The sequence below is a fragment of the Plectropomus leopardus genome, chromosome 3, assembly GCF_026936395.1.
Source record: "Plectropomus leopardus strain MGB_pleo_1.0 chromosome 3, ASM2693639v1, whole genome shotgun sequence".
NCBI lineage: Eukaryota > Metazoa > Chordata > Actinopteri > Perciformes > Serranidae > Plectropomus > Plectropomus leopardus.
In genome coordinates, this window is record NC_142178.1 from 18,400,466 (window position 1) to 18,417,638 (window position 17,173).

General features: G+C 41.3%; 1 protein-coding gene across 1 annotated transcript in view; it reads right to left on the bottom strand.

The window, feature by feature from the left end:
* Nucleotides 1–10,831: 10,831 nt before the first annotated feature.
* mad1l1 (mitotic arrest deficient 1 like 1) overlaps nt 10,832–17,173 on the bottom strand; it is a 67,891-nt gene continuing 61,549 nt past the window's right edge. Inside the window, exon 18 of the mRNA XM_042485218.2 lies at nt 10,832–13,415. Coding sequence (XP_042341152.2) covers nt 13,266–13,415 — 150 coding nt within the window. The 3' untranslated portion in view covers nt 10,832–13,265. The remainder of the gene's footprint in view (nt 13,416–17,173) is intronic.

Sequence of the window (17,173 nt, forward strand, 5' to 3'; positions counted from 1 at the left end):
TATAGCCTTGCTATTTAGTCATTTGTTCGACATGCTATATTGTGGTGTTTTTGGTCTTATTTGCACGTTTAATACTATAGCATGTCCCAGCACACTACTTTATGCAGTTTTGAAGTGTTTTCAGCTGTTTTTGGGACATGTCAAATTTTGACATTTTTGCCATAATATGACTTTTTTGGTTAATTTTGTCACCATGCTATATTAAGGTCTTGTTGGCTGTTTTATCAACATTCTATGCTATGGCTTGCCTCAGCACACTATTATTTGTTGTTTTGAGGTGTTTGAGCTGTTTTTGGGACATGTCAAATTTTGATATTTCTGCTATACTATAGCCTTGCTTTTTTGGTCATTTTTTCGACCATTTTTGCTGCAGCACTTTGCATTATGATGGTTATGGGCGTCTTTTCAACATTCTAAACTATGATGTGTCTCGAGATGGTATTTTATTTGGTTTTTAGCTGTTTTATGACGTTTGGGGTAATTTTGACTACGTACTATACTACTATGTTTTTGGGTCATTTTTGATGACATACTTTACTATGACGTTTTCTGGGTCATTAACTGCATCATTTACTTTTGTGTGCTTTTTTTGGGTGACATATTATGAGTTTTTGTGCCAGTTTTGATGTCATACTATATTATGACGATTTTGTGCAATTTTGATTAAGATACTATATGATGACTGTTTTGTGCCATTTTGGATGACATACTATATTATTACTCCTTTTTTTTTTTTTACACAATTTTGGGTTACATAATAAACTGGCGTTTTTGATGAATTTTGGATGACGTAGTATACTATGTTTTTTTTTGGATGATAAACTATATTTTGACTTTTTTTATGCTATTTTGGACAACATACTATAGTATGACATTTTTATGAGTCAAGTCGTGAGGCAGGATGAGGACCCAAAATGCACAACACAAAAAAAAAGAAATCCGGGCAACAGCCAGGAGTCCGACCAGATGGGCCGAGCAGTTTTGGGGGCAGTTACGAGACCACTGGAGCTGGGCAGGGAGTTGGGTGTTTGGTGGCCCAGTGGCAACAGGAGCTTCGGTTTGCAACTTAGCCAGAAGTGGAGTAGGCTGGGGCCCAGCGGGAGCAGGGACAGGAGCCGTGGGCTGGGGCCCAGTGGGAGTAGGGACAGGAGTTGTGGGCTGGGACCCAGTGGGATCAGGGACAGGGGTCGGCCCTGGCACTGACTGAAGCTGTAGAGCAGGGACAGGGGTCAGTCCTGGTCCCAACGGGAGACATGAAGCAGGAGCGGGGGACAACCAAGGAGCAGAGGAGATGGCAGACAGGACCCCCGATGCTGGAACAAAATTGGCATCTGCCGGGACCCACAACGCCGGAACAGGAGTGGCGTTTGCCTGCTTTTTGCAGATGATGTGGTCCTGTTGGCTTCATCAGGCCGTGACCTCCAGCTCTCACTGGATCGGTTCGCAGCCGAGTGTGAAGCGCCCAGGATGAGAATCAGCACCTCCAAATCCAAGGCCATGGTTCTCAGCCGGAAAAGGGTGGAGTTCACGAGTGAGGTAAGGATGGAGCGGGAGATTGACAGGCGGATCGGTGCAGCCTCTGCAGTAATGCGGACTCTGCACCAATCTGTCGTGGTGAAGAGGGAGCTGAGCCAAAAGGCAAAGCTCTCGATTTACTTGTCGATCTTCGTTCCTACCCTCACATATGGTCACAAGCTTTGGGTAGTGGTACAGGATCGCGGGTACAAGTGGCCAAAATGAGCTTCCTCCATAGGGTGGCTGGGCTCTCCCTTAGAGATAGGGTGAGAAGCTCGGTCATCCAGGAGGAGCTCGGAGTAGAGCCACTGCTCCCCCGCAATGAGAAGAGCCAGATGAGGTGGCTTGGGCATCTAATTAGGATGCCTCCCTGACGTCTCCCTGGTGAGGTGTTCAGGGCATGTCCCACTGGTAGGAGGCCCCAGGGAAGACCCAGGACACGCTGGAGAGACTATGTCTCTCAGCTGGCCTGGGAATGCCTCAGGATCCCCCGGGAAGAGCTGGACGAAATGGCCGGGGAGAGGGAAGTCTGGGCTTCTCTGCTTAGGCTGCTGCCCCTGCGACCTGACTCCGGATAAGCAGAAGAAAATAGATGGATGGATGGATGGACCAACACTGGAACAGGAGTGGCGCCAGCCGGGACACCCAACGTAGGAACAGGAGTGGCGCCAGCTGCGGCCTACAATGCTGCAACAGGAATGGCACCAGCTGGGATATCTAACACCAGAACAGACAGGACATTGTTGTGAGTACTGGGCAACAAAGACTCCAGAGTGTTTGGCAGCAAAGACTCAGGAGCGCTGGGCAGCAAAGACTCAGGAGCGCTGGGCAGCAGAGCTGAAGAGATGCCTCTGCCTCATCAAGAGCCACTCTCAGCAAAAGGAATCCTCCTGATGGCCAGCCAGTTTTCCCAAAATGTCAGAACTCAAGCATTATATACTTTTAGACAGTGGGATGTCATATGCTGTAAAGCCCTGTGAGGCAAATTGTGACTTATGATAATGGGCTTTACAAATAAAATTGACTTGACTATCAGACATTTCTGTGAAATTTGAGACCATAAATTCTTGAATTATGGCCAAAAACACTTTAGGGCACATTAGGTCACCTTGACCTTGACCTTCAAACTTTGACCACCAGACTCTGGTGGGTTCATTCTTGAGTCCAAGTGGATGTTTGTGCCAGATTTGATGAAACTCCCTCAAGGCCATCTTCAGATATTGCATTTACAAGACAGTTTCAAGATCACAGTAACCTTCACCCTTAAACACCAAATTCTAATTAGCTCAACACTGAGTTACAGTGAATGTTTTTTGACAAATTTGAAGAAATTTCCTCTAGGTGTTCTTGAAACATCGCTTCAACAAGAATAAGATGCATGCAAGGTCACCATGATCTTAACCTTAGACCACAAAAATTTAATCAGCTTATCTTTGAGTCCAAGAAATTCCCTCAAGGTGTTTAAGACAACCTGTTCATCAGAATGGGCAAGCTGGCTGCATGTGAGTGCCTACATAGGGTAGGACAACCCCAAAACATAAAACTAAATGACTAACGGAGTAACTAGTGTCTGAGAGGCAGTTAGCCGAGCAGTGGCAACATAAAGAAGATCAAATTTCAGGACAGGCGAAATGAAGTGTGACCACTGTTTGTTCATTAGAGTTCATATGTTTTTTGGGGTGATGAGAGGAGACACGGCGGAGTTGGAGTTAGACCCTCAAGAAAACTAAAACTGCACCAATACGGCAACACTTTGAATTTAAAGCTGAAGAAACATTTGTCCTAACTGGCTGCAAACAGCACGATGCATTGTTAGAGCTAAACTTTTGTCGGATGCCGTGTTTTTATTTATATCTGTCGCTTCCTTTAAAAGCACCACAGTGGACAAGAAATGGCTGATACAGTTGCTATGAGGAATTATCTACACAGTGCCTTGTCATTACAACACAAAAAAAACAAAATAAAGTGGAAACTGGCTGGAGGGAGATCGCCAGGGAGCTGAATGTCTGCGCTACGTTAAATGACCATCTCTACTAACAAGCTAGAGTACGTGCTGTTGGCCATTTTGTATGTCATTTCCAGTAAATATTAATGTGATAGTCTGACGCTCATTTGTTTTTTGAACATGGCGTCATTATGTTTCACCTGGGAGCAGCTGCTCCCAATTGTGCTTGTCATACTGGACCGACAAGTGCCTATTCGAATAAGAAATGTTCTCAAGTGGTAAGGGAGCATGTAACTCTTCAACTGATGTAAAAGCAAAAAGAAGCTTTATCATCTCTAATTTTGAATTAGAACACCATTTTATTGTACTGATTTTGTACACCTTCTCGCTTTCATCTCATAGCACAGTCAGGTGCATACGTAGGCAATGACACAGTCCTGCAGCACAATACGCCTGGACCAGAGACTTATCTTTCCAGATGAAATAACCCCTTAGATTCATAACGATGGTGTAATTCATGTGCAGGCACACAATCCTATTCCACCCTGAGCTCACTGAGAGAAAATTGCAACTACTGTACAACACCGGCGAGGTTCATTACTCCTTATCTTTAAACTGCTATGGTACAAGTGGCTCAGGGGCCTGACGGTGGGCGGCTTCTATCAAGACGAGAACATGTCCTAACAGGGTCTTTTCATTATCCTTACATCTCCTATCTGTCTTGTGTGATTTTAACCCTGGGCAGGTGAGTTTGGTATGTCTTCACGGTTACATCATCTTTCTCCCAAACCTATTTTTCCTCCCTTTATGACACCTCTGATCTCTCACTCACTCTCAAGCTCACACAGACAGGCAGGAGAACTCTGTGTAGTTGCAAGCACTCATGTTGCGGTGCGAACTTAGACGCTGATGGATGCTGAAAGAGTGATACACTGTTTATGCTGAGATATTTCAGTAAAACTTTTCGAGATCTGATTCCGTTGTTGAACTTTTACAATTACATGTGATATTTACAGAAATGCACATAACGCAGCCATGACGCTGGGCAGGTTATTAAAGAGTAGTCGCGGGCCTGCAGAATGAAAGATTTCAGTCCTGTACCCAGTGGGGTGGTTGAAAAGGGCAGCCAAACAACTCGTGGTATTACTGCTTCTCACAGTGGAAGAGAACCTACATTAAGTCTAGTTTTGAAGCGCTGTGGTTGAGAGCTGCCCTTTCTAGCTGCCGTCTTATCAAAGCAGTCTGACGCAGAGCGGAGAAGGAGCCTCCAGCTTGCCCTGGTGTCAGAGTTTGGAACACAAGTAGTTGTCAGGCTCGTCACAGCCGGAGCTGCAGTGACCAAAATATGTCTTTTTATGTGTGTGTGTGCTGCCTGTCTCTCCCCCATCACTCTGTAGCCGTCCATGCTGATGCCTGCCCGAGTACAAGACGAGGCCTCCCCAGGCACAAACAATAACTCCCCCTCCTTCATTCTCCACATGGCATTTATGGTGACACCTCCGGCATGCATGGAGGGTAGACGAGATATAAGGATAGAGAGGGAAGACAGGGAAAAAAAAAAAAAGAAGCAGGAAACGGAATTGAGAATAAGGGGCTATGGGAGATAAAAGAGGACAGAAAGACAGGGTTCTTTGCTCATTTTCAGTGTTTTGATTTCTCTCAGAGCCTTTGGAGGTTGTCTTTGTGAAATAACCTTTTAAAGATGGGAATTGGGCTCGCCTTCTCTCTAAGAGATCGGGGCCATATGTGGGCCAGCCTCTGAAAGAAAGCTGCATGAGAGAGCATGATGTAAAGAGTCATAATGGGAAACATTGTCACCACTGTATTAATACATATTAAAATCAACCTGCTAAAGGGAGGGCCCTGTGTCTCACTGCAACACACACACACACACACACACACACACACACACACACACACACACACACACACACACACACACACACACACACACACACACACACTAATGATAGGCCAAGCAGCATTAATAATGTACAGTGTAAGTAAGGGAACACTGTGGAAAGGTCGAGGTTGGCTGAGAGGAAAACAACATGACTTGTAAGTTATTAGGTCAACGGTTACACTGGTTATCTTCTCTTTTGACTGTGTGAACAAATATGTCTCCTGTTTAAATATCCTATGAGACAGATCACCCAGGAGATATAATCTCAAAGTGGAGCAGTTACATTTCAAGTCTAAATTCTTTCTAAAAACGAACTGCATTTAGTTTTAAAACAAGGACACCAACTAAAAAAACAGTGCTCAAGCACTGGAGATCGTTGACCCTGAAACTGTTGCTTTCATTAAGAGTGTGGGTGAGTAGTGTGCATGTGTTGAGAAATTCAGGGCCAGATGCAGAAAAACAAGGGACGGGATGAGAGCCACAAACAAAATAACACTTAAAAAGACAAATGATTGAGCAGAGAATGACCAGTAGAGCGTGGACAAAGTGCAGGCCGGGCTAACTGACAGACATTTTATCGTTTAGTCTTCTTCAAACTATCCCACCTTTCCAAATTACCACACAAGGTGACACTGAAACTTGCTCTAAATACACAAATACACAACAGCATGCATTCCTGCACATGCACACAGACTCCCAGATTGAAGGAGGCTAAGACGAAAGATCAAGGCGGTGCAAATTAAAAGTCCTCTAATTAGCCAAACTGTCACTCTCAAGCTCTGGCAGCCATATTGGAGTCTGTCTGCCTGCACATTTCTATCAGCCCTCTGAACAGCCATATATACTGTTTGGGAGTGAGGATTAGAGGCACTGGCTGCAGAGAATTACACTTGCCAGACGTTTAGCACTACAACAGCTCCAAAATGTTATAATGAATAGAGGAGGCTGTGTTAATGAAGCTCTGTGGCGGTCCATCATCAAATGCATAAACTTTGCCCCGTTACAGCTCTGTCCAAATTTGTTCTCTTGGTCCTGCACCAATTCTGGGTGCATTATTGCACCATTAGCCTTGGCTAATTGTTAAGCCAGAGGATGATCACGAGGTTGCCCCTGCTAATGGCCGACAGTACCCAAAATTTCAAATGAGGCTTTATTTTAACAATGAGTTGAAGAGCACATTTTTATGGACGTATCAGGGCGTTTGCATGTTTTGGCTCAAAAAACAACCACTTTAAAGGGACAGTTCACCCCCTATTCAAAAATACATCTTTTTCCTCTTACCTGTAGTGTTATTTACCAATCTAGAATGTTCTGGCACAAGTTGCAGAGTGTTGGAGATATTGTCCATGGAGATGTCTGCCCTCTGTCCAATATACGTAACTAGATGACACCTGGCTTGTGCTGCTCAAAGTTGCAGAAAATACATTAAAAACTCAACAGCAACGTCTGTTACTAGAAATCATGACCTGGTTCCTCAAGATAATCCACAGACCTTGTTGTGAGAATTTTAAAGTAGAAACTATTTAGCTGTATCACCACACAGAAGGAAGTGTGCATCTACTGCTAGCTCACCTCGCCAAATTGAGCTAGCTACCACCACAGCTCAGCTAAGGAGGATGCCGTTAATGTTTAAATCTATCACAAGCATGAGTCTTTCATTTATGAGTAGATGCATGCTTCCGTCTGCATGGTGATACAGAAAATCGTTCCTGCATTAAGCTGTTTATCACAAGGTCTGTCAATTATCTTAAGTTAAGATTTCTTTAAAGAGACATTGCTATTGAGTTTCCACATTATTTGTTGTTTAGAGCACTGCAAGTTGAGCGCCATCTTGTTTAATTATATTGTAGAGGCAGACATCTCTATGGCCGATTTTGCCAACATCGGTTACTTGCAGCACAACTATTTAGATTAATAACTAGTATACAAGTAAGAGGAAAGATATGTTTTTTTGATTTTGGGGGCCCTTTCAGGTGGACATGTGCTACTTAAAGTCACTATGTACTCATTAAAGGATCTTTCAGTTTACTATAAATCTAATAAGAATATTTTCAATGACAAAAAAAAAATAATGTTGCCACTTTAAGATTGTACATTGCAAGTTTATCAGATACTGGTCCACAGAGTGAACTGAAAATGATTTAAATTGCACTATATATATCTACATATCTATGAACACGTGAACGCGCTAATTTCAGCTCCTTAACCAGCGAGATACAATGTTGCGCCGACTGTCTGTGCCCTCCGACGCAGCGCTAAAACACTGATTGAAATACATCTTCACCGAGTTTGAAAGGGGAACTTAATAAGTAAGAGATGAATAAAGAGAAGAAACCCCGGAAAGTTTTCAAAGAACTCTGATCCTGCTGCTGTCTACTGTTTACCTGTTCTGCTGCCTGTCTGTGACATCATACAGACACACCAACAACAAACTACCCCCACACTCACAACAGCTGAGAGAAAGGCACACTCGTGCAGTGTTTACTGGCAGTGGGACTACAGTATTTAATTCCTTTATCTGTGTCTAAAAACCCCTCTTGCACATGCTAATTTTGGTGGGAAAGCGGTATAACTAGCCATCTTAAGAATTTCACAACATAACTTGATGAGGGCTCAATAGGCTGCAACTACCAGAGTAATTTTTAGAAAAAAGTTATTAGAGGGTCTGAAACGTTGCAAAATCTAGCTAGAGTCACCAAGTTGGCAACACTGAGCACACTGCAATGAAATCAAGGTGTGTGCTGGATTTATAACAGAAATAAAAACAAAAGAATAATTTCAAAAAAGAATGCTGCACAATAATCGTTTGTCTTGTCGGAAGCCAAATCTTAATTAAAAAGGAAAAAAAGTGATTTATATTCAAGCCCAAATCGATAATATAAACCTTGAGGACTGTCTGATTGCTCATGTACCTTGTTGGACTTCTTTTTGCACTTTGGGTGCTTATCTAGAACCCAACAATTAACTTTTTATTTTTGCAGCTCAAAGTTATGGCTAAAACTGTGAAAATAAGAAAATAATAAGGAATAACCTTTGAAAAGATGAGCATCAGCTACAATCCCCAATGTTGTTTGAGGTAACTGTCAGGCTAAATTTCAGATGCAAATCAGCTAGTGTTGCAAAAAGTTAAGAGTTTAACTGCTGTCACAGCACACATCACACATTATTGTATGTACACATGCATGCATGCTTACTCACACTTTCTCATCCACACTTTTCCCAGTGGGTACAGTATCATGCTGCTTCTACTCTAAGGAGAACCCAAAGAAAAGCAACTCAGATTTAAACTAAAGCATGACAGCTGCTCTGTCTCTGTTGGGACTTAAGATACGGAGAGAACGGGAAACTGGAGAAAAAGGTGGGAGAAAGACTCGCTTCAGAGAGAAAGATACGGAGCTTCCTGTGTGAGTGGAAACAACCAGATGGAGAATTTAGCGAGGAAGGTATAGACCGGGAGAGAAGAGGGATGAGAGATGAAACAAAGACGTGACAGGTCCTTTCTCTCCACTCTTTCTGTCCCATAAGCCTCTCTGGTTTCCAGCTGAGACTCATCTCTGTAGTGGTGATGCGTCTTCACAGCAGGTCTTACTTATCAATATTTCTCTGTGGTGGTAAAAAAAAAGCTGAGAGATGAAGCTGAAATGCCATTCCTGTACTTTTTAATAAATTAAACATGCGTGAGAATTGCTTTTAAAGATTTAGTGCCGCCTTGAAATGATTTCTGCGGCGCATTTATAAAATACGCCTTTTAAATTGTTTACTGCTTGATGAGGATTGGTGTGTGTGTGTGTGTGTCTGTGTGAGTGTGTGAAATCTGAAGAACGCCGCAGAGTTTATAAATCTTAGCTTTGGCATTTCCAACCTCAGCCTACCTCTTCATTTATAGTTAATGAGATATCGGGGGTGTGCTAATTGTTTTCGACTGAGAGATGATGGGCTGATGAAATAAAGATAAAGGAATGAATAAAGGAGTGGAGAGAAGTGGTAAGAGCGGAGAGGATAAGGGGGAGGCAGAAAATAAGGGTTTAACAGGTAGCGAAAGACAGAAATGGAAATAACGTGGACGACAGCTGAACGGAGAAGGTCTGACTATTTTTCCCCTGTAGGCAGACCTCAAAGTACAGAACATTACAGCCACAGAAGCAAATCAAAAGGGTCGCTACAGAGTTGCTCTTTTCTTGCAGTAATGACATGGAAGTTACTTCCTAACCGTTGTCGAACAAACATTTATCTTCATGAAGAGAAAATAATTGTTTCTTCTGCTTTTATTTTATTACTTGTGGGTCAGTTAATTCTCACTGGTGAAATGGAGCCAACCATGGGTTAAATTGACTACAAGCACAAACTTTAAAAAATGAATGGCGATTTAAACACAGCTCCTTTTCGTTTTTAGCTAGAGGCTACTAGTGGCAATTGTGTAAGCACAGTAATACACTGAGGAGTCTTGACGGTCTGGCTGGGGTGAAGAAGAATAAAAATAAAAAGAAGAATTCCAAATTTGGTTCTTCAACACAGTGCTGGGCAGGTTCAAGAGTTCCTCCACCATCCGACAATATCTCTTGAGATTATCTGATGCTTTGTCAGATAAGCGCCATTTAATGACCTCTTCAAACACTTTCCACATCTGAGTTTTTGTTTACATGTCCACAGCAGACTGTTTTTCTGGCCCCCTGATACTTAAATAAAGCTAACTTAAGACCCAGACACACCAAACCGACACCAAACACTTCCGACGACAAAAGTCAACAGTTACGGCACCTCGTCACATATGTCTCAAACAAAAACTTGCAACTGACCCCACCATAAAGACAACCAGCACGTGTGTTCTGCGCCTGCGTGAAAGCAAACAACTGCATATCAGCAGATGGCGATGGTCTGTAATCGCTATTCAAAAAAGGGAAACTGGAAGATTGTCATGATGTTATTAAGGAAACATTTCTGCTAAAGAGCTCAATATCTAAAGAAAAACCATCTTACCTCATATAACATGTTTGTTTTCAATCTAGGTCCCTACTAACTTTAGCCCTTTGTTACTTTCCTCACTTCCTTTTCTCTTGTCATTTTTGCCACAATCTTATAGTCCTTTTTTTGCTATTTACTGGAAAAGGCCTGAAGCACTTACTCACTGAAAAGAATGGGGGGGGGGGGGTGGGGGGCTTTTTATTTGACACAATTTTTAGTATGAACTCTGTCTGAACAAGGACCATGGGTACGCGCCTAGCCACAAGATGTTAGCCGACAAGCTAATGTCCCCCCACGAGTCCTTGTTGACGTTGTTGTTTCATTAGGACTGAGAGCCTAACAGAGCCATTACACCAGTTAACACAGCACACAGAGTCACGTAACAAGGTGATCTTCCAGTTTTTCACAGGCTCTGGATATGGTGAGTCTCTGTCATGTTCAGAGGTAGAGCTGATGAGTTGCTGCTGTAATATGTTGCGGTAAAATTAATGTACTTTTAAGTCAAGTCAAATTTTCAACAGTCAATCACACTCTTTATTGATTACATTTGCATTTCAAATTTACAACGGTAACAAGGTACTGTAATTTTGTGTGACGCGGACATTAGCGATAAAGCCACAGAACATCACACACTGCTGACTGAGAACGATGTGTGCTACGTAATGCACTGCTTATATGAAACCATCTAATATATGAACCCTCTCGATGTGAGAGCCGCGGGGTGTGCAGAAGATGTGCTGTGTTGTGAAAATGAACGAGCTTGCGAAAACAGAGAAAAACAAGGACAGTATGTGGCATGTGCTGTACAGGAGAATATGTTTTCTCCTGAGACATATGGCTGCACCAGCTGGAGTTCTTATATTGTTGCTGTGATAAGTGGCTTTATTCTCAGCTCACTTCCTTTTGTTTCTCGGTTTTGTTGGATTGCTCCCTCGCTTCCTCTTCACCCCATGTTTATTTCTGCCATTTCGCTTTATTGCTGCCTTGAAATTTCCCTTGTCTTATCTCTTGTTAATAGCCCAACACACACAGCCATGGTTGTTAACTAAATTCAAGACTGGAGGAATTCATAGTTCATTCAAATCAAATTCATATCTGCAGACTTTTTTTCTGTGTTATAAAGGTTATATCAGAAAGGAAAATGCCTTTTTAGTGAGTCTCAGCAAATGTTTACAAATGTTAAAGCATCTCCATGTATGCGTTTTTTTTGTTGTCTAATCCTTATTTTATGACACACTGATGCCAATTAACAATGCATATTGAGGTATTTACAAACTTTTGTGTGTGTGTTTGTGTGTGAGTGATAAAGCTGATACTGTTTTTATTTATTCAAAGTGACAACAAATGAGAACCATAACGCTATTTAATTTTCAATTAACATTTTGTTGTAAAACTCAAGTTTCTATTCATTTGCTGCGTCTTCACTGCCTCACATGAGTAACAGGCTAATGTGTGATTTGTTGTTGCAGTAATGTTACCTTAAAGCTTTTGATTTAAAGCTTTAGGTGGACGGTACGGCTGTTTGCAATCTGTAATATTTGAAATGACTCCACAAATTTAGTTCGCAAATGGTTTGGTGTCATAATTAATTAGTTTTCACCATTTTGCATAAATGAAGAAAACAACAATACACTGGCTTACTGCAGGCAACAGGGCATGTAATAGATTCAGGTGACAAACTTAGAAACTCTGCACTCTCTACTTTCTGTTGGGCTTATACACTGTGAACTTTTAATTTAGTGAGGTTATCACAGATCAAATATTACATTTTCTCTCGTGGTCAAACTGTAGTACTGATTTTGAATGTAGCTAATGGCAAGATCAGCTCTTATCTCTGCATTTTCATCTAAAACTTTTTACCTTTCCTCTTTTTGTCTCTTATAATGTGAAGGGCCACAGAGAGACAAGTGAAGAAAAAGTTTGGATTTCAATTCAATCACATACTCATAAATTAAGTGAATAGTTACAACAAACTCAATTGTATGGCAAGACCCTATTAGATTCTGAGGAAAACTTACTTTGAATTTATGCAGACCAGTTGCCAGATGAAAATGCTGGCATTATATGTTTCTTCAGACCACCGAAAGCTTACGTTTGTGCATTTTAAATGTATCATATTAACGTTTCTGAGCAATGTAGTTCTGATTGCATATATATAAGCTGACTTTGTCATCTTATCTTCTGAACCATAATTATGTGGGGATTTTGGCATAAACATAAAACGTTAAGTTTCAAATTACGCAGAAACATACAATGCCGACATATATTCTGGCGACTGGGTCAAATTTTGGTATATCCCAGGACAACGAATGAGACGGGAAATAGAGAAGGGAAATAAAGATAGAATCCACAGGTCTTATATTCAGTTGGATTTCTATCGTTATATTGGCTTGGACTACTTGTAAATACAAAACGTTTTGTATAAGGCAACAATAAGAAGAAAAGGGAGTCAACAAAGATTCAGCCTGAGTAAAGACCCTGTCAAACGCATCGACTGCAGATCCAGATAACCGCAACCTTTCTCCAAACTGTCTATTTAACTTGGTTAGAAGTGTACTTCAAACTCCCACTGTAAACAAAGACATGTCTCGATACAAACGTTGTCGGCTACTGTGTGTCTTCTTCATAGCAACTCAGTCCTGTTAAGAAAAATGTATTTCTCAGAGCTTCATTGATGAAATATTTATCGTACAAATAGGGATACCAGGTTGCTTTGTCAGGTTTTTCAAAAACAAGATGGAAGTATTTCATTAAACAAGGTGTTCGTTCTCCACAACACAGCACTGACTAAACTGCTCATATGTCAGAGCTGCTCAGAGAGCCCTCTGAAAATTGTATGCAAGGAAAAAAACGAAAAGGAAAAAAAAACATCAAGAAATTTTAAAAAATAAAAATAATCCCAGTTATACAGCCCTGTGTCTGAGTTGGTATCAAGTTACTTCAGAATGTTGTTTGTCGGCTGAAGAGGTCGAGGGTCACAGCAGAAAGGAATGCTGGGATGCTCTTCTGGTGGTGCAGATGGAGGGCCACCATCTCTCCCAGAGTTTTGGAGAACTCCGTCTCCATGAGCTGCATGCTTCCATTGGAGCCCTGCACATACGCAGACACAGACACAGTCACACACGCACACGCACACAGAGACACAAGCATCAAAAGACAATACACAATATCAAACAATGAGACCTGGGTTTTCCACTAGATCCATCTCCAGAGGAAAAAAACTTTCAAAGTGAGAGCAAGATCACTTAAAGTTGTTATTGTCTACAGGGGATTGTCAAGTGCGCGTGTGAGTGTGTGTTGTGTGTGTACGCATTCACAGCAGGGTGAAGGTGTCTAAATCTGTGTGGATTAATTAAAAGGAATGAGGAGCAGCTCGGGGCGATGGAGTGAAGGAGAAAGGGATGAGAGAAACAGGGGATAAAGTAATTAAAGCATCGCAGGGATGGAGGAAGGTAGCGAGGAGCGGAATCCCATGACATGCTGTGAAGATATTGAGACGTCTGAGAAATGTCCTGTGTCAATGTGTGTAAGAGACACAGATCTTTATTTGATAAGTATCATGAGAGGGCTTATAAAACAGATGGGGAGGGGAAATACTCAGAAAGGAAATTTAAAAAGAAATGAAAGTCAAGAGGACAAAAAAAAGAGAATGAGCGAAGGTTCACAGAGAAAGATTTAATAGGACATTACATTATTTCCCACACGGACACTTTTTTACTGAAAGTCCAACTCTGTGAATGTAATAGGATACAATATGATTTCAAAACTCCTACTTGACTATCATTTGAACATTTCATAGACTTTAGCAATAGGATATTGGAAAGTAGTCCAGTTAATGCAATAAATAAATGAATGAATAAATAAGCAAATCCTACTTGATAAACCAATTAGTGTGCTTTCTCACACACAACAGGCTGAGGTGAACTCAGCTGTTCACTTTTGTGTGAACAGTGACAAATCTCTGAGGGGTGAGAGGAGAGGATAACTGAACTAATGACATTTGCCAGCTGACTGCACAGTGCTAAACTGAAGCTAAACGCAGCATGGAGAGTGCTTGAGAGACACAGATAGAATGACTTGCTGTTTCAATGTTGTTCTCTCACCAAATGTACAAAAATGCGCCAACGTGATCTCACAGTCGAGCATAAAGAAGTTTGAGGATGGGTTGATTGAGTCACTTTATCACACTATCAGTCAATTGTGGATTTAGTCTCTTGTATTTATTGCACTAGCTGTTTCTTTTTTTTCTGTTTTTCTACAAAAAAAAATCTAGCATTTTTTAACTCTACACCGAAAACCAGATCTGTTGCCCTTTACTCCCACCACCAATGTATAAGGCCACATCACATTCACTCTGATGTGGGCAATGCCACCAATATCAAGATATATATATATATATATATAAAAGATGTGAAGATGTGAAGTTTGTGTGGGGAGTTCTGGGTTTGCTTTTATTATATATGAGAAGAGTTATGTTCAAGTAAATAAGTATAAGTTTGAGTATGTGTTAGCTCTGAACATTCCTTGGAGAATTTTGCACATTTCTGCACAACTATCACTTTTAAAAACTACATTGCTCTTCATTTTAATTCAGATATATACATTTTTTTTATTGTACTATTTGATAGTTTTTAAATAGTTTCTCCTATCCTTTATTTATGACTACCAAAGCAAATTCCTCTTGACAATAATTCTGATTCTGAAGTTGCACTTGAATAACGTTAATTTTTTTTGTACTTGCTAACAAGTTGTATGACACTAGTGGTGTTGACTCCTCTTCTTCTCCAGTATTTATTGACATTACCTCTGAGTGCATGTATGCAGGTCTTTTAAACACGGGAAAAACCTCTAAAGGTTTACATGGCTCTGCTGCAGACAGCCTTTCTCTGTGTGCGTGAATGTATTTATTTGGTGCGTTATGTTTAACATCAAGAACGGGAAACAGGTTAGTAAACAGTAAAAAGCAGTATGGAAGTCAGTGAAAATGTTACGGTGGTTACTTCTTAATAACTCATACTTAATTTGGAACGATGATCGAGGGCTGCTCTGAAGGAAAAAAAAGGTATATACTGGCATCACTGCATCTCGCCGGCAAAAGGGGTCAAGTTTACGTGACCACCTGAGTGCTGTATTTCCATCTCTACTGACTGAAGTTGACTGGAGCTGATAAAGACCAGTGACATGTGACATGACCTGTGAGTCATTTGACCCCAGGAGTGAATGCATATTGTAACCTTTCCCATTAAATAAAAAAAGCAGATGTTAGCGGGTGTTTTTTTTTTTTTCTTCAGTGGGAAAGGGGCTTATAATAGTATACATTCAAGAGGCAAGAATGAATCTGAAGAGGCTGGAGAGAGGAAATTAGGAAGAGCGGATGACATGCAACAAAGGTCTCCAGTGGGATTCGTTGCGGTTATGTGATAAGCACCTTAGACTACTAGGCCACCGTGACACACGACCACAGTGGTATTTCCAAGATTAAATGTGTACTCCTGTCTTTGATGGAGTCATAATCTAAAAGTTATCAAACATGAAAGATTTTTTTTTAATTTAAAAAGGTGATTTCTCTGGGTTAGATGTATGAATAGATGGTGAGGTGGTAAAGCCGGTCAAATACATTTTGAAAATTTAACGCTTTTTTTTTAAATAGAGATTTCAAGTCCCACAAGTCAAAGGTCTGAGTAACTTTAGTAGTGACTTTCTCAATACGTCTACAGCTCCCTAACAGCAGCAAAAAAAAAAAAACCCAAAAAAAAACATTCACATTAAGAAGCATCTCAAGCAGACGCATGAACTTGATTTATACCATGTCCACAGAAAATATGTGTTTCCAAGGACACCTCGTAACAACACGCTTCTGGTCATCTCTTATTCTTTACAAGTGGTCTTGAATCGATTCTATCAATCTTCACTACACACGCGTGGAAGCTGAAGCAGGGCGAACCAAAGGCTTTTCTAATCACACCAGCTTTCTCCTGACTACTTTCCATCTAACCGCCTCACTCTGTGGCTTTATGTCCCTGGTGTTTTCTTTCCCTGCGCGGCTGTCTGAAAGCTATGCCATATCCTCAGGCTGCTGCTCTCATCACAGGCACACACACAAACACGTGTGTGCACACGGATCTAGAAACGTCTGGGGCTCTGGGAACATGGAACACATACATCAAAGAAAAACACTTTGACCAGTTACCATGGAGATCTCAAAGTCTGAAACACCTTCTGCCAAAGTTTGTCCTCAGAACAGACGTGTGTGTATGTGTGTGTGTGTGTGTGTGTGTGTGTGTGTGTGTGTGTGTGTGTGAGACACCGTGGACAAGTTGATGAAAGCCTATGGGAGCCAAGGACTCACACAGTTAGTCAAAAAGGAAAACTAAGATAACAGCCTCATTCTCTGGAGAAACACTAGTGCCCCCGCATAACATTTAGATTTCAAGTGGCCAAATATATGTGCACACACATGGTTGTGAGCTGCGCAAAGGTTATCAAGATTTACATAGATTACAAAAGGTTATAGACGCCAAACTGAGGCAGCAGTGCTTTGGGTCTCAGATAGAGGAGTGTTACAGTAAGACAGGGAGGCAGAATTCATGTCAGCACATTTACCAATTTGACTGAATACTGTTCACATAGCTGTCTAAGCAACAACAAAATAAACTTAATTTCAAAGTTATTGAAGGCTTTTTAGAAAATTAATATTCAAACAGGAAGTCATATAAGAACTTTAGCTCATTTAGGCTCAAGCAGCAACAACCAAGGCTGAACAATAAAGCCATTGAGTCAGTGCCGAAAACTGCATTTCCTCTAATGGCCACTTGAGGCTGGATCCAAAACAAAGTCAATCCCCATAG